Source organism: Manduca sexta, chromosome 22 (genome assembly GCF_014839805.1).
Source record: "Manduca sexta isolate Smith_Timp_Sample1 chromosome 22, JHU_Msex_v1.0, whole genome shotgun sequence".
NCBI classification, from domain to species: domain Eukaryota; kingdom Metazoa; phylum Arthropoda; class Insecta; order Lepidoptera; family Sphingidae; genus Manduca; species Manduca sexta.
Window position 1 is genome coordinate 9,690,490 of NC_051136.1, and position 23,573 is coordinate 9,714,062.

The window sequence follows — 23,573 nt, forward strand, 5'->3', positions numbered from 1 at the left end:
ATAGCGTGATGATATATAGCCTATAGTATTCCACGAACAAAGGGCTATCCAACGCAAAAATATTTTTTCAGTTTGGACCGGTAGTTCCTGAGATTAGCCATTACTGCTCCGCTCCTATCGGGTATAGCGTGATGATATATAGCTTATAGCACTCCACGAACAAAGGGCTATCCAACGCAAAAAGAATTTTTCAGTTTGGACCGGTAGTTCCTGAGATTAGCCATTACTGCTCCGCTCCTATTGGGTATACCGTGATGATATATAGCCTATAGCACTCCACGAACAAAGGGCTATCCAACGCAAAAAGAATTTTTCAATTTGGACTGGTAGTTCCTGAGATTAGCGCGTACAAACAAACAAACAAACTCTTCAGCTTTATATATTAGTATAGATATATAAGGTCGCGAACGCACAGGCAGGCGGCTTGCTTGGCACCTAGAGGCTAGCGAATCACCTAGCGAGTAGCTTCGTAAAACGAACATTCTCGAACGTTCGCGACCGGCTCCATTTTGAAGTCCGAAATCCACGCGGGCGAAGCTGCGAGCGGAAGCTAGTAAAGCATAAAACATGAAATAAAAAAATGATAATGTTAATGTCATTGTACTAAGGTTAAAATAACTTAGCATAATTCGCCGCCTCAGTGCTAGTGATAACTACGCCAAAAGATCCTATTGACAGCAATAGAAATTAGTTAAATTATATATATGCTTCTCTAATTTTCACCTAGATAAACGGTAATGGGTGCAACACAAATTATAATTTCTTTGAAATCTTAAAGGGTATAATAATTCAGTATAATATTATTTTAATTTTATCAAAATTTTGTCACAATAACGATATTTTTTTTTTCAGTCCACGCGGGTTACTAGGTAATGAAAACGAACTTTATAATATGATCCTTGCCCGAATGAATCATTTCAACCGCGTTATAATTTTAGAAATACTTTCCTGCTGGTTAGGTCGATGGTTTGATCGATTATTTATTCGCTGATTAACTAGAAATTTACATCCATTCACATACTGTTGCTCAGTAAACTTGTGTCATTATCTGTTCGTTCACACGCACTATAAGTCGATAATCACACCAACTCGGTGCATTTTATCAAAATTTATTTCTAGTTTAAGTAGACCACGTTCAAAATAAGTACTTATGTCTTAAGCAGATAATAGTTTTCTGAATAGTCGTGATCGTAACATACACAGTGACTGAATACTTGATCTAAATTCTTTACCATATTATGATTAAGCTTACATAAAAATCGAGGTTATGTAGGTTTTTGTAAAACTAAGTAATGTTAATAATTTTTACATTTTACAGTTCTTAACGTCACAACATGCGTTAACACCACGATAATTATAATCGTACAAATTCTAATGGACATTTACTTACATTCAGTGGACGATAAACGTGGCTCGAATCGAAACTGCTCGTCTATCTGCTTTGAACTTTGACATCGTAACCGCCTTTTGAGAATGAACCTTTATCGGCGCGAAAGCGTTCATTCACAGCGTTTGAGGCATTTTTATAATCTATGTAATCCAGTTTTAGCTTTTTTTTTCATGTATGAATTGAGGACATTCGATATTTTAAATAATTTGTGATGTTATATTAGAAATAACAGGCACTCTTAAAAATAGATAAAAAAATAATGTAAGAATACACAAGTTGATGAATTAATTGTATTCATAGCCATAAAACATATAATATTACTCCATAAATTAATATTTCGACATTTGTCTTTACTTTAGATAGCGTTTATTACCTAAAAATTAAGATACATTCATAGAAAAAAATATTTTATTGTGTAGCATGAACTGTGTATTAATGTTTAAAATAGATATGTTATATACATACATATTTATCATACGTGATTTTTTTAAATAGTGCTTCTAATCAACTTGACACTGATAAAGGGTTATCGAAAAAACTGTTGAAACTGTGACGAGTTATCTGTTAAGTTACAGCAGCCCTCTCGCCATTCATTGTATATGGTTTTTACCTTAAAACATGTAGAGGAACCAAGTAATACTTTTTAAAACATTGGCATTATGCATTCGATCATCAATGTGCATTCACAAAATTCAAATTATGATCTATATACTGCTACATACCTACTTATTTGCTAGAATTACATACATTTTTCATTTTGATTAGTAATTAAAATAAATGGTTGTCAATTTTTAGCATTATCAGCAGCAATAAACAATTGAACAAATAATAATAACTTATTATTTTTTTATTAGGTTTATGGCCGATGGCATTAAACTCCCGTAAATGCTGATAAAATTCAAAAAATCTATGCATATTTGTATTACTTATAAAGAACTACTTACTACTACTGCACAATAGAGCTCCTGCTCCTGTTCATACAGTGAGTAGCTAACTCATGCTTTGCATTATCCGTTAGTCCATAGTAAGAATTTTATTTAAGTATAACTTCTGATTTATATAGGTACCTACTACATACTTGCCGAATACAGACGAATAGTCACAAAAACGAGGGCACGTAAACAGCTTATTGTGTTCTGTATTATGCCTTTTATAAATAAATAAAAAATAAACATTCGCAGTCATATTCGTGCACGAATTATTCGCCAAATTATTTAGCAAACTATACGACAATCGTCTAAATAAGCCATAAGGTCGCTTTGAGACAAATATATATGTTTAGATTTGGAAACAAATAGATCATTTAAATACAGCAGAAATAAATCGGTTAAACTTTAAAGTTTTTATTCCAGAAACCATATTGCGGAAACGTATGTATTTATGTAAAATATGCTGTAGATTCGGTCAATTAATCTAACAACACCAACGAATTATTATAACACCATGGAATATTTTATTTAACATGATTTTAAAACAACAATTATTTGATTATTTCTGCAAAGCTTGGTCTATATTCAAAATTAATTCACTCAATATTTCGGAACTCTTCAAACAGTATGACTATTGACTACGCAGTTCACAGTCTGCCAACACGTGTTAATTTTTCGTACGAACCTCAAATGCAGGTCGCTATTAGCTTGTAAACGTACGCAAACGAATTTTAAAGGATAAAATAATACCAAAAGTTTGAGTAGAAGTATAAGTTTTATAAAACCGAAAGCTTTTCATGCGCTGGGCGACTGAATTCTATGAGGTTATTACTCCGATTTTAAACAAGAAATTACATTTCAAAATTCAGTTTATTGATATAATATTAGAACATACATGAAATTGATACATATAAATTTTAAGTAATATTTTATTTTTAGTGTTTTATACATTAGAAAAAACTAATCTACATTATCTTACGAATATTGATCACTTTATCTACTCAAATGTCCATACATATATGAACTCCGTATTAACGAATTTAATGTACTGAAAGATTACCGCTCCACCTAGAATTGAAAGGGTATTCATCGCCTCGTTAAACAACGTTCCCTCCCTTCAAAGTCCCTCACTTATGTCCTTTTTTGTCCCTAATCCCTATGTAGAGATTAGGGTTTGTTAATGTGCACACATCACAATGATTATCTATAACCGGGAGTATTTAAAACATTAAATATTTTGGGTCTGGTTATTACTGGCTATATTCGGGTATTATTATGTTTTAAATAAATATTTCACTAATGACATGTTATTTAATTTCGGCATATTGTATGTCCGTTGTCTGTCGCTCGGTTGGTCGGTCATTTAGATCGCGAATGTATTATCAATGACGGATGTGCGGGGCGGAAGGCCGGCAGCTCTGACCAAGCTACTGTGTCACTGTTCATCAAAATGACCAAATGCTCACAATAAAATTAAATATATTTGTAATGTAAATGTCAATAACATCAACGTGATAAAGTAGGGACGTATTATTCAGTTTCCATATTACCCGTGTGAGAAATGTTACAATCTGCTTCCACGTAACTTTAATTCCATAGGTATGTTTAGCAATAGAACTAATGTAAAAACAAAACAAAAAGCGCATCCCGAAATGCGATGATATTTTTGTTGCTTAGTGCCCGTTTCGGAGAACGGCGCAAGGGGCGCGCGGGCGGGTGCGGTCGTCGCCTCACAAAGTGCCGGACTCGGTTTTTTACGTTCCCGTAACTTGTTCCACGACTTGTTTTATTTTATTTTCTGTGCGTGATCGTTTACATAAGATCGTCAAGATAATATAACTATTATTGACACTTTACAAATTTGAAACTTTAGAATCTAGAAAGACCCAAGTTTAAAAATGTATAAAATTGTAACGTTTTATATAATTTGCGTACAAAAATCGTAATATGCTTGTTATATATTTCTACGTAAAGGTAATTCATAAAAATTCGGCTCTATAAAGAAATTACCTCAACTATAACATTTTAATTTGGAGAAAATAAATATGCATTGTTTAATTAATGAACGCAGTTTCAAATAATTTTACTAATGGCTTATGGTCACAGATACGGTATAAAGAATAGAATACGAGTACGGACCTGGATTTGTAGGACAGCGGGGCAGGCGGGGGACGTGAATCAGCGCGAGAGTGGCGCGGCGGAGGCGACTTGCCCGCGCTACTCGGCAGTGCAGTGAGCGGCGCGCGGAGAGCCCGGACCGCGCCATGGCTCTACGCGCTTTGTTTATTTTCTGGGCGCTTATCGTTGGCGGCGGCGCCGCGTACAGCCAACGTGACCGCCTTCGTGCTGACCCCCGTATATTGGACCGTGCCTGTGAACTCAGTTCCTGCTATCCAGCAACCGGCAATCTACTCATCGGACGTGAATCGCGCCTCTTCGCATCTTCAACGTGCGGTCTACAGGGCCGCGAACGCTACTGTATTGTTTCTCACTTAGAAACGAAAAAATGTTTCTGGTGTGATTCTACTAACAGCACACTGAATAAACCCACTCTGAACCATCGGATTCAAAACATCATTTACAAATACCATCCTGGAACCCGAATCAAATCATGGTGGCAGTCTGAAAATGGCAAGGAAAATGTCACAATACAGTTGAATATGGAAGCGGAATTCCACCTTACGCACTTGATTATACAATTCAAAACATTTCGTCCAGCGGCTATGTTAGTGGAACGATCATTCGACTTCGGAAAAACTTGGCGTGTTTATCGTTATTTTGCCCATAATTGTGAAGATACCCCAGTTCCTCATCATACGCAAAGGTCTTTGACTGAAGTTGTGTGCGACTCTCGTTATTCCGCAGTGTCGCCTACTAGCGAAGGCGAAGTTATATTCAGAGTATTGCCACCTAATATAAACGTAGCAAACCCCTACTCCGAAGAAGTACAAAATTTATTACGTATGACAAATCTTCGAATAAATTTCACAAAACTTCATACTCTTGGCGACGATAAGCTGGATAATAGAGCTGAAATACAAGAGAAATATTATTACGCGATATACGAAATGACTGTCCGCGGTTCTTGTTCCTGTTATGGACACGCGTCTCGGTGCTTGCCTATGCCAGGTGTGGAATCGAAGACGAACATGGTCCACGGTCGGTGTGAGTGTACACATAACACCCGTGGTTTAAACTGTGAATATTGCGAAGACTTTTACAATGACCTCCCGTGGCAACCGGCAGTCGGAAGAACTTCTAATGCTTGCAAGAGATGTACGTGCAACAACCATGCGACGACGTGCCACTTTGATCCAGCAGTATACAATAAAACTGGTAAAGTGAGTGGTGGTGTTTGTGACAATTGTCAACATAATACAATGGGAGTGAATTGTGAACGTTGTAAGCCTAAATTTTATAAAGATCCTAGTTTAGATATTCAGAGTCCCGAAATTTGTAAGCCTTGCGATTGCGACCCGGAAGGCACGACTGATAAGGAAATTCTTTGCGATGACGAAACTGATGCGATTAATAATAAAACAGCAGGTCGTTGTCTTTGTAAATCCAATGTTGACGGTGCTAGGTGCGATAGGTGTAAAGATGGTTATTGGAATTTCGACCCTTTAAATCCTGAAGGTTGTCAAGAATGTACATGTGATAGATTAGGTACAATCAACGAAAGAGGATGTGACCCTACAACCGGAAACTGCTTCTGTAAACGTCACGTCACGGGAAGAAATTGCGACCAATGTTTGCCGGAGTTTTATGGTTTATCGGAAAGTGACGATGGTTGTTTACCGTGTGACTGCGATCTGGGTGGTTCAATAGACCGGGACTGCGACGTGATAACAGGCCAATGTAAATGTCGGCCAAACGTTACTGGTCGGCGTTGTGATCAGCCAATACAAAACTTCTTCGTCGGCGCTCTAGATTCATTCGTTATTGAAGCTGAATCCAGCCAATGTGATTCGCAAATAGACGATAACGCCATACAAAGTCAAATTTGTCATGTTGTTATACGAGAAAACTTTCCAGACGGCAGAAAGGAAACGTGGACTGGTCCCGGTTTTATGAAGTTGCCGGAAAGTAGCACATTGGTATTTGTTGTTAAAGATTTACAAACAAGCATGAACTATAATGTATTGATAAGATACGAACCACATTCGCCAATGAACTGGGAGGAGGCAACTATAATAGTAAAGAGGCCATCGCCTATTGATCCTGATTCACCTTGTGCAAATGTGCGGCCAGAAGATGATACTGTCTTTACCAGTCTCCCGGCAAATCAGCGGAGTGTTTTAGTTAATCCACCTGTATGTTTAGAAAAAGACAAAGAAACTGAAATTCGCATTTATTTAGGACGCCAAGACGGACAAACTTCAAACTCACGAGCTTCGATTCTAATAGATTCTATTGTATTAATACCTTCTTTCGACGATTTACCATTTTTAGCGAATGGTTCCATGAAAGAAGAATTTAATCGTTATAATTGCGGAGATTCATATTATTACGATCTTAATAGAGACAATGTTCCTGAGATTTGTAAGAAATATCACGCTAGTATAGGATTTTACGTACGTCGGGGATCACGGCCATGTCAGTGTGACCCAACAGGATCAAAGAGTCACCAGTGTGATCCATACACCGGATATTGCCAATGTGTTGAGAATATTGTCGGAGCTAGATGTGATCGCTGCGCACCTGGTACGTATGGTTTCAGTAAATTTGGCTGCAAACGTTGCGACTGTAATAGTATTGGGTCATTAGATAACTTCTGTGACGCAACAAGCGGGCAGTGTAAATGCAGAGCTAACACTTACGGCCGAGCTTGTGATTTGTGTCAACCTGGATATTTTAACTTCCCCAATTGTCAACAATGTGACTGTAATGGCCATGCTGTCGAGTGTGATGATAAGACAGGAGCTTGCAAAGAATGCAGAGATTACACTGAAGGTCATCGTTGTGAACGATGCATAGAAGGCTATTATGGCGATCCTAGACTAGGTATTGATATACCTTGTAGGTCATGTCCATGCCCTGGCGTGAAAGGAGACACAAGTAAAAGCAGTCACGCAGATCGATGTGAGTTAGATCCCGAAACAAAAGATGTGGTCTGCGACTGTAAAGAGGGCTATGCTGGACTTTTATGTGACGTTTGTGCTGATAACTATTACGGCGATCCGCTAAAAGGTACTTGTGAAAAATGTGAATGTAATGATAATATAGATTTAACAAAACCAGGTAATTGCGATCCGTATACAGGCAAATGTTTACAGTGTTTACATAATTCTGCTGGCGATCATTGCGAAGTCTGTCAGGAAGGATTTTATGGAAACGCTTTAGAAAAAGCTTGCTATAAATGTAATTGTTCCGAATTAGGAACAAATTTCACGAAAGGTAATTGTGATCCTGTGACTGGTCAATGCCCATGCTTCAACAATGTTATGGGTGTAAATTGCGACCAGTGCACAGAATATCATTGGCGTATCGCACTCGGAAACGGTTGTGACCCATGCGATTGTGATCCTATTGGTTCTATATCAGCGCAGTGTCACCCCTACATTGGTAAATGTGATTGCAAACCAGGTCACGGAGGCAGACAATGTGATGAATGCCAAGAGAATTATTGGGGAGACCCGAACGTAGAGTGTCACGAATGCGAATGCGATTTGCATGGGTCTGTATCTCGTCAGTGCATGCGAGACAATGGTTCATGTATTTGTAAACCTGGAATAGGTGGATATAAGTGTGATACGTGTGCTAGAGGATACTTAGGAGAAGCACCGCAATGTTATGCATGTGGGGAGTGTTTCGATAACTGGGACCAGCTAATTAATGATTTGCGAATTCAAACTGAATATGCAATAAGCAATGCTAGCAAAATCAAGGTTGTTGGAGCTACAGGCGCATACACGAGAGACTTTGAAGAAATGACAAAGAAATTATCAGAAATTGAAAATACACTTGAAAGTGCTAAGCTTGGTCAATCGACAATTCAAGAATTGTTCTCTAATATTACTAACCTCCAGAATCTACTAACAGAAGCCGAGAAAAAGGTTAAAGATAGCAATGATAATCTCAATGGTGTGACATCTAAAATCAACCTGGGAAATGTTACTCTGGATGGCCTTCGAGCAAGTACCGACAACTTAAAATTAAAAACGCTTGAATTAGGTAATAATGCTACTAAATTACAAGAAGCTAATTTAGAAGGAGCCCTCAATTTAACTCGTGAAGCCAAACAGAGAGCAGCAAAAGCCGCAGATGACGCAGAAAGCGTACAGAATATTATTGCTAACACTGATCGTCAAATCAAAAATACTGATCGCCTGATTGAAATGCAATATACACATTTTAATAACACACAAAACGATAACGATAAAAAATTAAATGATATCCAAATGCAGTTATCTGATTTAGAAGCACAAGTTCCAAAACTTAACGAAAAAATGTGTGGCCAAGAAAGTGACACTTGCGATATTTGTGGAGGAGCAGGATGTGGAAAGTGCGGAGGGATATCATGTGATCAAGGTGCGGTTACTAAAGCTGAACAAGCTCTAGACTTTGCAAACAAAACAGAGTATAGAATTAAAGAACATGAGCTGACAGCCGAAGATTTATTCAGATCAATTTCTCAAGTGAAGCAGGATACAGTTGCTATTCGATCACGTGCGAATGATCTTTTTAACAAAGCGCATAATTTCAAATCATCCGCCGAAAGAATTACGAATGAAAGCCAAGAATTGACAGCGGAACTAAAAGATTTCTTATCCAATACCTCTAGTACTCCAGCAGATGTAAGAACGCTAGCAAACGACATACTAAATTTATCAATAAGAATTGAACCAAAAGAAATAACTGACTTATCTCAACGAATCAATTCATCTGTATCACAATTAACTAACATCGACAAAATAATTGACGAAACAAAACCTGATTTAGAACGAGCCAAGGCATTAAAAGAAAATGCGACTGCCGTAAACAAAGAGGCTAACCTAACATTAGAAATGGCAAATAAGGTATTGGAAGCTTTAGACGAAGCACAAGCTGCTCAAGATGCCGCAGAAAATGCAATAGAAAAAGCTAATAACGATATCGAAGCGGCAAAAAGTGATTTAGTCCCAATAACAATGGAGACAGAACAAGCGCAAAGAAAAGCAAATGAAACTAAAGAAGACGTCGAAAAATTGCGGTTACGTTTGTCTGATCTACAAAAAGATATATTAAAAATTGAAAGCGATGCGGATCAAGTTAAACAAGAGGCCAATGACGTAGTTAATCGTGCAGAAGGGGCTGAACAAAAGGCAAGAGAATTAAGGCAAAACTTCAAACAAACTAACATGTCTCTAGCAGATCGTGCTAACCAAACATCTAATTCTAGAGAACGGGCACAGTTGCTCCTAACCCGTGCGACTAAACTAGCAAGTGATACACAAATGCAACTTAAATTGTTAGCCAACATGGAGGAATTGTATAACGATCACAATGGTCAATTAAACTTATTAGAAAAAGAAATAGGAGACCTCAACAACCAAATGAATTATTATTTATCAGAAATAACGAAACGTTCTGATAATTACAGATCTTGTACGACTTAGTATCCGTTTAATTCTAATAACATATACTGTTATCTGAAAAATATAATAGTGTGAACGTTTAATTCGGATACTTGCAGTTCCCATTTGTGCCATAAAACATGTACATAATACTTATGTACTGCATGGAGTAGTGCGTATTGGTCAAAAATGTAGTTTGACTACATTGTGTTTGTATTATATAACGATAAGCCTGACTCTAATGCAACATCGACATTCAATTTAATCTTGATGAGTGAAGTTACTCTGTCGACTTATTATGTTTATTAGTGTTCGAAATAATTCTAAACAAAATTAATTAACATTTGTATAATATTATTGTAACACATCCCAGCGTAATGACAACTTACGAGCACTCTTTGTAAGGGTTGTTTTACAATAACAAAAAAAAATTCCGCATTATTATTTTAAAATTGAACGACTTTGCTACTATTATTCCAAAGATATTTTATAATATGGCGTCTGTTAATAATTTAATACTAGACTTGCAACTTTATTCCTAGCTATAACTACCTACTGTAGCTTATGTTTTTCTAATCTTTCTGTTAGAATAATTTTAAGTAATTTATGTTTTATACAAGTATATAATATGCATTTTTATATCGTTAATAGTATATTATCTTATTTGTAGCCTCTGTATTGTTTATTTGAATATGGTTTTAATTAAGCAAATAAAATACTTATAAAAATAATGTACTTGATCTTAATATTATATTAGAAATGAATCAATCCAAATGCATTTATATGATTAGTTAAATAGTTTTTCACAACACTTGTAATATGTATTAAATATCATACTGTAATGTGAGAGGCATCAATACTTAATTGTTAATACATATTTTTATATTACATAGACTTGTTGTTTTATTTATGCTTACCCTGTTTAAAATATTCAAAAAAAGAAAATACGCTAATGAAGTCGTCTATAATGTAATCTAAATATAAGTAATCTCTTAAAATAGAAAAAATATATAAATAACTGAGAGTACCAGATTCTAGACAAAATACTTAATATTTCAAACACAATCTAATCATTTCTATAACTGGCTTGTAAATAAATCACAAAAACACACTTTTTCATTCTTTCGCATAAACATAAGAAATCACTATAAAAACACAGATTTTTACCTTAATTATATTAACCCATAATATGCACATATTCTTTAAATTTCAGATGGTTGTACCTAGAGCCGATACTTTCAAATGATGATGGCGAGTTAGGTATTAAGTTCAGGAAAGTAGACCAGAACTTTAGACAGGTGACACGCATTTTGGAATCAGATCCGAGATTGTCCGCAGTGTTACAGTCTTCTCGTCTTCAACCTATGCTCGACTCTATATTGGAACAGTTAACGACGTGTCAATCGGCTCTCAACCAATATATTGATGTAAGTCAAATGACGTCTTTAACGTAATAGCCTAGGAGGCCTATGACTCACCAGTGTCGTTGTATAGATAGGTAGGTACTTATATACGGTTTATACCAGCAATCTGGCACGAACCCGTAAACAGATTTCCCCTTGTCAAAAAAAAGGTAGATACTTATGTGAAATAGAAGGGGCTTCGAAATTTGTTATACCCGACACTCTAGGCAGACAATTTAAAGACCATATGTGATTTGGGTCTTGGCCAGCGACCATTTGAATCAAATTTTTAAAACAGTATTATATCATACCAATGTAATGAGCCGAGAATAGGTAGGATTGCAAATTAAGATCTAGATTTCCATTTTAATATTTGAATAATAAATTACGTTTGAAAACAGGTAAATATTTGTTGACCTGGTGGTATTAGTTAATTTTATTTTTATATTTCAAAAAATATTTACCTCTATCTGTAAATTCGGGTAAAAATCTGTTAGATAAGCCATTTAACATTACTATGTAGTACTGCTATGGTGATAATACGAGTCCAAAGTCTATTTTAAAAAAAAAATTAGCTTGTGATCATTGTTGATTATTTATTTATAGCATACTTACCTAAATGTACTCTAATAACGTCAGATCAGCAATTATTACAGTCAGTGTAAGTGTATCAATTCAATGAAAGTGTAAAATGTTTAGAAAGGAAAGTACTATTAGGAAATTTTAACGCATATTAGGACATAATATTACGACACTATAAAATCATAATGTAAAAAGAAATATTGTAGCCCGTTGGAGCAACACTCAAAATTACCCTTAACACAAGGTCTGGGTATAGCTATTCGACTTAACTTACATAATATTATTATGCATATTGTATTAGCTCTTGGTGTAGATATATAAAAAAAGAGGAAAAGTAATAAATAAATTCTATTTCATATTTTTTACTTACCCTTTGTGCGTGAGGTATTTATTGGGTTCGATCGCTAGATCGAACAAAAAAAATCTAATAATAAAAGATAGTTGTTTACCAATCCCAGACAACTCGTGAGGCTTTTTCAACTCAGAAAAGTACCAACCTACTCATGCTCCAGGACCGGAATTTGTAGTCGATATGGAGATAGATAAGCATGGCAAACTGTGGGTGCTGTAGATGCGCCCCTGTTTACCCTTTAAAATATGATAATGAAATGGGCTAATGTTGTGTAATGTTTTATAAATAAAATAATGTAAATAAATGCATGAATATATGGAATACAGAATACACGGTACACTCTGTGCTTTTCAGGATAAACGTACAATATTCCCTAGGCTGTACTTTTTAAGCGACGACGATTTACTAGAATTGCTCGGCCAAGCTCGCGCCGGTGCTGAAGGCAGAGAGGCGGTTATGCAGACCCACCTTCAAAAACTATTCCCAGGAACCATTGGAGTACGACTAGGCCCCGGTGACATGTCTATTACTGCCCTTCGTAGTAACTACGGAGAAATATTACAACTTGATCATCCAGTCGATATTGATTGTCCGGTCGAGGTAAACCATTGAATGTTTATTTAGAACAAGTTAGTGGATAAAATACCCCATTCCTTTAATTAACATAAAATTTCTTATAGGTCTGGCTCAAAAACCTTGAAACAGAGATGCGTTCGTCGCTAAAGAACATAGCATTGAAGTGTGTTGTGACACTCCAAGAACAGGATCCTTTTTCACTACCGACTCAAATACTTTGTCTCGCGCAAAACATACGTTTCACAGAGCGTGCAGAAAGGGCCATAAATTCTAAAGAACTTCATAGACTGAAAGCCGATGTTGAAAGAGAGCAATCGCATTATGCGGCGACCGAAGTGGAAGACGAAAGCGAACAGCACAAAAGACAGGCGCTCATATTACAGTGCGCTCATTACTCGATCGTTATAAGAAATTTAATAAACAACAATGTTAGCACTGTAAATGACTGGCTCTGGCAAAAACAACTCAGGTAGGTACATTATTCATGACAAGCGTACTAACTCTTAACTGTCTTTCTATGCTTTGGTAATAATATTTTTAATTTTACAGATTCTATCTATTAGGCAATAAAGATATAGTAGCTAGAATGGGCCTAGCTCAAATTTCGTACTCGTACGAATATTTAGGCGTCAATACGGGCCAATTTGTGCGCACTGAATTAGCTGACGATTGTTTTCTTATTTTAACACAGGTAGGTAATTATAACAGCATTGTTTATTCTTATTTATGTATGTACCTATGTATTAGTATCTAAGTAAAGTTTAATCGCTACATAGACTATCAAATAGCTAAACTTAACATGTACCTAACCATGTAAAAAACTGCGTGTCATTTTAAGTTTCAAAATTGTTCATTTGTATCAGTTTTTTTTTTTTTGACACTGCAGTAATTACATTGCACCTGACGAAAACTGCAGTATGATTCAAAAACAGAGTCCCCGCCGCCGCATCTTTTTTTCAGTCTGAACGCGACAAACGCAAAACTACCGACGGCATTTCGACGAATTTTGGTAATGCGATAGTTTGAAACTCTGGGAAGCACACATTGGCTATTTTTTTACCCTGGGAAAATATACAGCGGAATTCTTACTTTTATCTTTGAAAAACTTTTTCACGTGGGCGTAGTCACCAGCATAAGTTAGTGGTTATGAACAAACTACACTACATTACTCGACGATCGTCAGAATTATACTAAATTAAATGCGTCGAAATAAATCACTTTGACAGCTTCTTTAAATTTTGGGCGTTCCACAATCGGGTATAAAATATAATGGATGCTCTCATGCTATCATGCTACTTCTAGGTACCTGTAAGTATGGTATATTGTGGTCGGTTCATAAATAAATATGGGTGTAAAAGCGCTTGGTAAAGAGGGGCGAGTAGTGCGACGCGTTGGTGCGCACTGCGCTCTCATCAATTCATTGATAGGTATTCAATAATAACATTAGTCTCACTTTTCGAAACTGTTGTTTATTACTTGTTGACCTTTTCGATTGACTGAGTAGGGACGCGTTGCACCTCCCTAAAGTACATATTTCACCGTTTGGTACAGCAACCAGACTGTTACCGACGCAACCAAACATTTATAACAACATGACTGCCTAACTGACATGTCTAAGACTCGCCAAGCTTCACGACTGGTTGTCCTAAAATGCGTCTTACTCCTGATTCTGACTTAGTTGTAGTGACGGGTGTCAGGGCAGAGAAGTCTCTTATTGGACTAAGCCCTAAGGCATAGATGCTAAGAGTATTTGAGACTTGTTTACTGCAAGACAATGATCTAAATCTTGACCAGATTAAACACATTTATATTACATTTTCAGTCGTTACATCTTGGCTTCGTTGGTAATCCATTTGGTCCAGCTGGAACGGGGAAGACCGAGTCAGTCAAAGCTTTGGGAGGCCTATTTGGACGTCTAGTATTAATTTTTAACTGTGATGAAGTAAGTCATATTTTTTAGTCTGTAAATGTATCCTAATGAATCATAAATCCACCATTATAATTTATAACTGTCTACAATAGGCTACTGGTCTAATCAGCTATCTATAATGTAGATAAAAAAAACAAAACTAATGACTAAGTTACAGTTCCAAGGCACCATTTACTGTTCCAAGGCACTAAATATAAGAAAATCTCTACGAATCGGGGAATTATTTAAAGTGTACCTATACATACAGGCAATGGATGCGCAATGCATGGGTCGCTTGTTGACTGGACTAGCACTTTGTGGAGCATGGGGTTGTTTCGACGAATTCAACCGACTCACGGCGGACACTCTGGCCACTGTGTCACACCAGTTCGCTTCCTTACTAGCAGCGATGCAACAACGCAAGACTGCTACAGAAAATATGGCGTCGCTAAATGGGAAACAGGTTGGTGACAAAAACTCAGAATAATAAAAAATCAACATAATATTGAAATAGTAGTAAAGCCTCAAATTAAACATATTTCATTTTAAAATGAAGGGAGAATAATTAATAGCGACGGAGTTTCATCGCTATATTTTACTGGTCTTTTGGCGAAAAATAAATTCTCATGTAGGTGAAAGTGTCGGAGTGGTGCGGTGTGGCTGCCACCCTGAACCCGGCAGGGCGCGGATACGGTGGACGACGAGCGCTGCCGGAAGCGCTGGCGCGGCTGTTGCGGCCCGTCGCGATGCTCGCGCCGCGCGCCGACACACTGGCCGAGCATTTGCTGGCCGCGCGCTGCGTACCGCAACCGCACCGGCTAGCTAAGGACTTGCATAGCGTGTTTGATTTAGCCAGGTTAATTCTTTTCGAAACATTTGACCAATGCACTTTTGCCTCAAGTCTAAAATAAAAATAGATGTTTATTTGCAGCATGTTGGTAAGTGGTGCCCGGCACTACGACTGGGGCCTGCGAGCTCTGAAGGCAGCCGTGGGCAGTTGCGCATCTGCTTTCTCACGAGCTACGGATCGCAGCGAGCACGCGGCAAGAGCACTCGCACGGCGTGTCCTGGCTCTTAACAACCTGTCAAAACTCACCGCGGCTGATGCTGAAAGGTTTCAAAATTAACTTTAACGCCTAACACTGTGAAGTATTCTATACACCTACTGTTTACTGGAGTGTAATGAATCCACTATAACTCGCCCTTCGCCCTGAGCCCTATAGATTGAAGCATCTGTTGTTCTAGGCTCAAATCAAAATTATATCAGCTTTGATTTCCTATTTTATCATAAAACAGTGTTAGCATTTTGTATAAATACAAGTATAACATTATACATTGTCTATGTTTTCTATAACCAATCACCTAATTATAATAATTAGGTACTCAATATTATACTCTAACTTTGACTAAGCAGAACTTAAAATGAAGAACCTTTCACTGGTCTCAAATGAAGTTGTTTATTTTGCTTATAAGTAAGTAAAACCAAAATTATTACAGATTTCAAAGAATTCTTTCTTTGGTATTTCCTGATGTGTCAACTGAACAGTCAACAGTGGATCCTATGGAATCTGCTTTAGAAGCTAGTATTGAACAACTAAAGCTTGTTCATAACAAACTGCAGGTGAGTAAAAATATGTCTGAATATTTAAGTCGTTCACTATATAATTCAGTGTCTATTAGTATCATCGTATTTGGGAGTATAGTGGACTTCACAAATAACAATAATTGAATTACAGATACAGAAATGTCTGGAGCTGTATGAGCAGTTACAACAGCGGATGGGTGTCGTGGTCGTCGGCCCGCCCGGCTCCGGCAAGACCACCATAAGGCGGATGTTGAAGAATGTACGTTAACTGCCTTGTGGCCATTTAATATTCTACATTAAATCTGTTCTTTTTTAAAATTGAACTATTTTACGGATTTTATCGCGGCTCTAATATTTTACTTTTCTCCCGACGTTTCGAAGACTTTGCAGACTTCATGGTCACGGGGGGGACTGAGGTGTTGTTCATCTGCAGTGTTTTTTTTTATTATTATTTTTGAATGACGAGACGAGCTTGCCGTTCGCCTGATGGTAAGCGATATGACCGCCCAGGAGAAACACCATCCAACACCTTGAAATATAAAGTATTGTTTGGTATTCCACTGCGCTCGCCATCCTGAGACATGAGATATTTAGTCTTATTATGTCCAATAGTTACACTGGCTACAATGTCTATAAAAAACGATGCAAAAAAATTGCAATAAATAATATTTGAAAAAACAATTAAAGAAGGCTACGTGAGAAGATTAATTATATGTGGTCGATACTCTTCCCATACTTAAATCGATTTTCTGTGAACAATGTCAATCGATACAGTTCATTTTACTCTAAAAAAACCTACAAAGCAGTTCTACCGAGTACTACATTAAATCTTATTACAGGCTCTAGTACAACAAGGCAAGAATATAGTGGAGTACATCATATGCCCTAAAGCAATGAGTCGCGAGTGGTTGTTGGGCAGCATCGACCACGACACGCGCCAGTGGACCGATGGCGTCATATCTGCTACGGCTTTAGAGATATCCAACCAGGCTGCAGGTACGTGTGTAGAGCACCTCGGTAGTCATACCGCTTTTTTTTCTATGTCAAAAATGAACCAATCAGAACAAAGATTTTTGTCGTGCTTACAAATAACTTATTTTGATTGATTCAGTTTCGGAATCGGATTAAAAATTGAGATTGGGTTCTTTTATTGAAAACGGCTGTTAGACAGCATATAAAATAAAGCGCGGTACACTAGAAAATAAGATAAATTTATATTTATTTTTAATACTTATTTTATCAGTTATCAACCTAATTTAATCATAAAAAGATTTTTATACGTAAGAGAAGGCGCTGAAATAAATATACAACACTGCTAAAAAAATTACTTTCTTATTACATATTCATTTCTTGCAACGTGAGTAATATAGAGATTCCAGGCAGGATTTGGCTTATTTTTTCTATCCTGGTAGATTGAGCTTGAATGTAAGGACTATTTATTTTCTATAGCACCTAATACCAGAACAGAAGCCCTAGTTAAGTGTATAAGCAGTTATAGACTCGGAATGTTAAGGCATATGATTATGAAATAAAGATAATAGATAAGATTGTATTTCTAGATATATGGTCGTGGGTGGTGTGCGACGGAGACATCGACCCCGAGTGGATAGAGGCGCTGAACTCTGTGCTGGACGACAACCGGCTGCTGACGCTGCCGTCGGGCTGGCGCATACAGTTCGGCTCCAACGTCAACTTCCTCTTCGAGACGCATTCTCTGGAACACGCTTCGCCAGCCACTGTCTCTCGTATGGGCATCATACTTTTGAGGTGAGTAGCTGTATCACTGGCGAACAGTGACATTTTTCAAAAGGTAAGCCGATGTAAAAAAAAATGTCTTAGTAATGATATCGAGACCAATTTACCAGATATCAAAAAGTAAGACAAACATAACTAAACCTAAAAGGGAAGCCGGTAGTAATGGGTTGTATGGACGCTGAGCTGTATAGTCTCAATGCCAGAAGCAGCATTCATTTATTTAGTACGGAGTCAAAAAAACATCTATGATAATGATTCAACTTTGCTCTAAAAGTTTCATGTTATTCAGTCATGACGCTCTGTAGTTACTTATTTGTATAAATAGGTATTGGGTTTATTCTTTACAGCGACGATGTTTCATGCGATATTGAAGTATTGGAAAATTGGACTAGAAATGCAGAATACGAAAATGACACAATCAGAGCCGCAGTACCAATATTGAACAAAACTACAAAAGATTGCCTCCAGTGGCTCTCTACGCATAAGTCTGATGTTCTACTGAAAACGTACAATATATCCATTGTTCAACAAATTCTGACGCAATTTGAGTACATTGTGCAGAACATTGGAATGAATGTAACGCGTATAGTGCCCGAGGAATTAGTGTACCTGGCGATAGAAAGAAGTGTGCTCGGTATTATAAAGGAAAATGCTGCAGACAATTTCCGCCTTGAGGTGAGACAATTTTAATTTTACTGAAGCTAATTGTGCACTATATTGTGATACTAAATTAGGTAATCATAATAAGACAATATTTCATGTTAATCGATTTTTTGGTTTCCCTTCCTAACCTTTCGAACGTAGTCACGACTTTGACTTCATGTATATAATATTGACTTATAAATCGCTTATTTATACACACAGTTGCAATTTTTTTTTATAATGTACCGCACATTATGCCAATTAGTAGTTAGGGATGCTAAAGTAACGATTGTACAGATGAGTTCGTGGCTGGGCCCGGCGCCCGCGGCCGCGGCGTCGGAGCCCGAGTGGGTGTCGGAGCGGCTGTTCGTGTCGGCGCGGCTGGCGGCGCGCGCGCCCGCACTGCGCGCCTGCCTCGCCGCCGCGCGCCACGTGCTCGTGCTCGGACCTGACGCCAGCGCCAAGAAGTAGCTATTGTACCACCTTGCATTTGTGCTTCGTCATTCCTAAAGTCGACCTCTTTTTTTATCATGTCTTTAGTTCGCGAACAGTTGGATATACGTTAATTAACACTTATAACATGGGATGCTTATTATTAATACCATTTTAATATTGTATTTATAATGCATTAATTCTAGACAAAAAATACAATAGAAATTAAGTCTTTTGAGACGTTATTATAATGCATAATTCAAATAAATACTATGTTTTCTTTGTATCCGACAAATTTAACTACTCAACTTCATATGTAATTTCTTTCTGCTTTCAGCATGCTGGCGGAATATATACTCAAAGACAGCAACTCAACCGTCATCACTATCGACTGCACGCCTATTCTAGAGCCGGCGGATATAATCGCTGAATTAAAGAGGGTGAGTTTTAATAGTCATACCTTATTAAATAAAGATATGCCTTGAAACACGTTTAGAGTAATCATGTCAAAAAATGTTACGCACAATTTTACGTGTTAATTATATACCAAACAACACTGCAGAACAACATGGTGCGGTCTGGTAGCTCGGCTGGCGCGTGTGGTGGTGGGGACGCGGGTGGTGCGGGTGGTGCGGGTGGTGCGGGTGGTGCAGGCGGTGCGGCTCGCGGCACGCTGGTGGTGCGCGCGCTGCACCGCGCCGGTGTCGACGCGTGGGGCTGCAGCGCGGTGCACTCCTTCTTACTGCAGGTCATTAATTATATTTTCTACTCTATTAATTATATTTTCTATTTATATTTAGTAACTAGACCGAATAAAAAAATGCGCCCAGCACGCTATTATTAGAAGGAGTGATTTATGTGATTCTTTTTTTATACGTGCATGGTAAAGTGACCCCACTGCACCTGATGGTAAGTGGGGTGGAGTCCAATGGAATTTCGACTGACGAGAGATGATTATACCTCGGCAGACGACACAATTGTGCCGGTAAAAGTAAAAGACTTAATTTCTATTGTATTTTTTGTCTAGAATTGAAACCAGATATACACATTGCGCAACTTGATTCCGCAACGCACCACCTTTACGTGGGCCACTATGGCGGATTTTACACATTATGTACGGTGGGATATTATATTATTCTATCCGGGATATAATAATAATAATAATATCAGCCCTGTATTAAACTTATACTTGCCCGCTGCTGAGCACGGGCCTCTTCTACTACTGAGAGGGATTAGGCCTTAGTCCACCACGCTGGCCTAATACGGATTGGTAGACTTCACACACCTTCGAAATTCCTATAGAGAACTTCTCAGATGTGCAGACTTCCTCACGATGTTTTCCTTCACCGTTAAAGCGAACGATAAATTTACAAAGAATACACACTTGATTTTAGAAAAGTCAGAGGTGTGTGTCCTTGGGATTTGAACCTGCGGACATTCGTCTCGGCAGTCCGTTCCACACCCAACTAGGCTATCGCCGCTTATATCCTATCCGGGATACAACATAATAGTATATCGTACCAGCAGTAATGTAACTGTGTGCAGCTGGTGCAGCACGGCGGGTTCTGGGCGCGCGGCGGCGAGGAGGAGGGCGGCGGCATGCAGTGGTGGCACGCGGCGCGCCTGCGCGTGCTCGCCGCCGGCGCGCCGCTCGCCTCCACCGCGCCGCGCCTCGTCTGCGCCATGCTGCAACTCGTCTTCTTGTAAACTATACTATTATAAAGCTGAAGAGTTTGTTTGTTTGTTTGTTTGAACGCGCTAATCTCAGAAACTACCGGTTCGAACTGATTTTTTGTGTTGGATAGCCCTTTGTTCCTGGAATGCTATAAGTTATATATCACCATGCGATGATCAATAGGAGCAGAGCAGTAATGAAACATGTTGCAAAAACGGGGAAAATGTATTAGTTCTGAGAGCTTCCTTTGCCTGCGCTGCGTAAACGGTTAAAGTTATGCAACAATGATGTATGACAGGATTGTTCCTCTTAAAAAGTTTTACAAAAATATATTATAAAACAAAGTCCCCCGCTGCATCTGTCTGCCTGAACGAGTTAAACTCAAAATCTACCCAACGTATTAAGATGAAATTTGGTATGGAGACAGTTTGAGACCCTGGGAAGAGCATACATTCCCGAGAAAATATATAGCGTGACTTTTAGCCTGAAAAACTTAATAACGCGGGCGGATCCGCGGGCAAAAGCTAGTTCTTTATAATTACTTATCATATACATTTACTTATTTTATCTTTAAGGCGGTTTATTTCCTTTAAGGGTTATAACTCTCTTGGTTGAAAACTTTTGTGTAGATTGGAAACATAAATACACAGGAAATACATGATATACTAAATCATCAAATACAACTCTGTCTTTTGTACTGACCAAGTGTTAATTATCGTAATTTACATACATGGTACTCTATTTTATATGTACCAGGTACCTATAACAAAATATAAATTCTGCGGCATAAAGAAAATTTGCTTCCAAGGAATTCTGCATTGATAGATGCAAATAACTACTTATTAGAGAATTTGTATTATTTAGTGATTTATTACAGGGAACCCGAAGACGAAGAAATTTCACAATTGTGTACGCATTATTTAAAACAAAATGTACCCACTACTATCACAATGCAAGATGTTACCAGTCTTGCCGCCAAAATTCTGGCGATGTTTAAAGAGGTAAACACTACCAATACTTTTAACGATTATACTTAGTTATCATTTGTCGTCTATAGAAGTATTTATTACCAAGATTTCGTTTATGAATATAATTATTTCTATTCCATTCTAATTTCATAAAATATGTTATCATCAAAATAACTCCCTATATCGATTTTGCAACTAATCGAATAAACGATTTTTACCGACTTTAAAAAAGGAGGAGGTTATCAATTCGACGTGTTTTTTTAAATAAATGATTACGATATCTCGTACTCTTCAATATTCAAACTCTGTAGCTCTTCCAGAATGTTTTTTATTGAAACTAAGACTTTGGTTATTTTGGTCAGGTGACAGAAACGTTTAATTCCCGGCCCCATTACAAGTGGAACGCATCGCACTTGAGGAGTTGGTGCGAGAATATAAAACTATATTCGCCAAACGACCTGGAACTACTTATTACGGTACACGATATTATATTTATTAAGCGGGACTATAATTAAATAATTCGATGCCTCCTAAGTAAACTATCGTATCTGAAAAAATAGCTATATTCACTTTTTTAACATGTTATCTAAGTCCTGTTTACTACCAAACCCAATAAAAAAAGTTAATTAATGATTTTTAATGAAGCTTTTTTTCTTTTATTAACTTCTAGTAATTAGATGGGTTTAGTAGTAAACAGTACCTTCATAACGAAATATTAAAAAGTACTTAAATAACGCTATTTTTTTTTCAGATACAATAGTTTACTTAGGAGCCATCGAATTGTAGTTAAATAACTATTGCTAACTGTGATGAATCATACAGACATATAAATTATTATAAATAGTACTTTTAAATTACAACTTATTCAATTCTCTTTTTCTATATATCCTCACTCGATCCAACAGTGAGGTCAGCGCAATATATATTTGAAGCACAGATTTAGCCTAGTTTTTGGCTAAACTCTACTATTCCAAATTATAAAAACAATCCTAAATAACATTGCAGGCAATAAGCGTCGAAGCTAACTTCATATTCAGAGATAGATTAGTAACTGACGAGGACAAAGCGCTTTTCAATACGATAAGCAGAAAGCATCTGAAACGCGACAGTGACTCTGTGTACCTCGCGTGTAGAGCGCGGGGTGATGGCGTGCTTTTAGAAATTATAGAACGCAAGGATTGGTACGAGAGTACACAGAAACTTATTAACCAATGCTGTAAGTATTTCTATACGATTTATAATAATAATATTATATATAATTAATATTCTTTAAAGAAATTTGGTAAAATATACTACATAGAGCAATATGGATGTACATACGCCATATGCCTTAGCATAATTAAGAAATATTCACCTACGTCTATTAATAGTCATATTATGGTCAAATATTTTATTTTTTAAATACAATAATATTATACTTTCAGTATCAGAATATGAGTACAGTATTTTCGGAGACACTGGGGCCGAAGCGTGTTCCGAATTGGCTGTTTTGTTACCTGCAGTAGCTAGAGCGGTATGTTTTTAAATTAAATATCACATTTTAGAGTCAAGTTTTCCAATCATTTTATACAATATCTAATTATATTAAGTATAAATATTGTTTTAGTGTTTCTTTTACAAGGTGTTGCGATTTATCCTGTATAATATAATATGAAATGTGTGTGTAGAGCATGGGCGGCGCGGTGGTGTGCGTGGGTCGCGCAGGCGCGGGGCGGCGCGCGGCCGCCGCGCTCGCCGGCGTCGCGCTGCCCGCCGCCGTGCACTACGTCGAGCACGCCGACCAGTTCAACGCGCAGTACAAGAACGTAAGTGATGTCTT

The 23,573-nt window shown here is 37.5% G+C and overlaps 2 protein-coding genes across 2 annotated transcripts in view; both read left to right on the plus strand.

Moving 5' to 3' along the window:
• The window catches only part of LOC115445824 (cytoplasmic dynein 2 heavy chain 1), a 42,943-nt gene that overhangs the window by 17,679 nt on the left and 1,691 nt on the right, over nucleotides 1-23,573 (plus strand). Inside the window, 22 exon segments of the mRNA XM_037441566.1 lie at nucleotides 11,089-11,302; nucleotides 12,567-12,812; nucleotides 12,893-13,257; nucleotides 13,338-13,479; nucleotides 14,611-14,730; nucleotides 14,966-15,160; nucleotides 15,330-15,553; nucleotides 15,629-15,811; nucleotides 16,195-16,318; nucleotides 16,434-16,541; nucleotides 17,122-17,278; nucleotides 17,842-18,049; nucleotides 18,385-18,712; nucleotides 18,977-19,146; nucleotides 19,449-19,551; nucleotides 19,674-19,859; nucleotides 20,657-20,814; nucleotides 21,664-21,787; nucleotides 22,117-22,230; nucleotides 22,760-22,970; nucleotides 23,179-23,267; nucleotides 23,422-23,559. Of these exon segments, the coding sequence (XP_037297463.1) occupies nucleotides 11,089-11,302; nucleotides 12,567-12,812; nucleotides 12,893-13,257; nucleotides 13,338-13,479; nucleotides 14,611-14,730; nucleotides 14,966-15,160; nucleotides 15,330-15,553; nucleotides 15,629-15,811; nucleotides 16,195-16,318; nucleotides 16,434-16,541; nucleotides 17,122-17,278; nucleotides 17,842-18,049; nucleotides 18,385-18,712; nucleotides 18,977-19,146; nucleotides 19,449-19,551; nucleotides 19,674-19,859; nucleotides 20,657-20,814; nucleotides 21,664-21,787; nucleotides 22,117-22,230; nucleotides 22,760-22,970; nucleotides 23,179-23,267; nucleotides 23,422-23,559 (3,907 nt within the window).
• On the plus strand, nucleotides 4,513-10,769 carry LOC115445817 (laminin subunit beta-1). The gene has a single exon (XM_030172275.2). The coding sequence runs from the start codon at nucleotides 4,584-4,586 to the stop codon at nucleotides 9,915-9,917; it is 5,334 nt and encodes a 1,777-aa protein (XP_030028135.1). The 5' UTR covers nucleotides 4,513-4,583; the 3' UTR covers nucleotides 9,918-10,769.

Excerpts from the sequence above, each read along its gene's own strand:
- LOC115445817 (XM_030172275.2), top strand. The coding sequence starts at position 4,584 with ATGGCTCTACGCGCTTTGTTTATTTTCTGGGCGCTTATCGTTGGCGGC.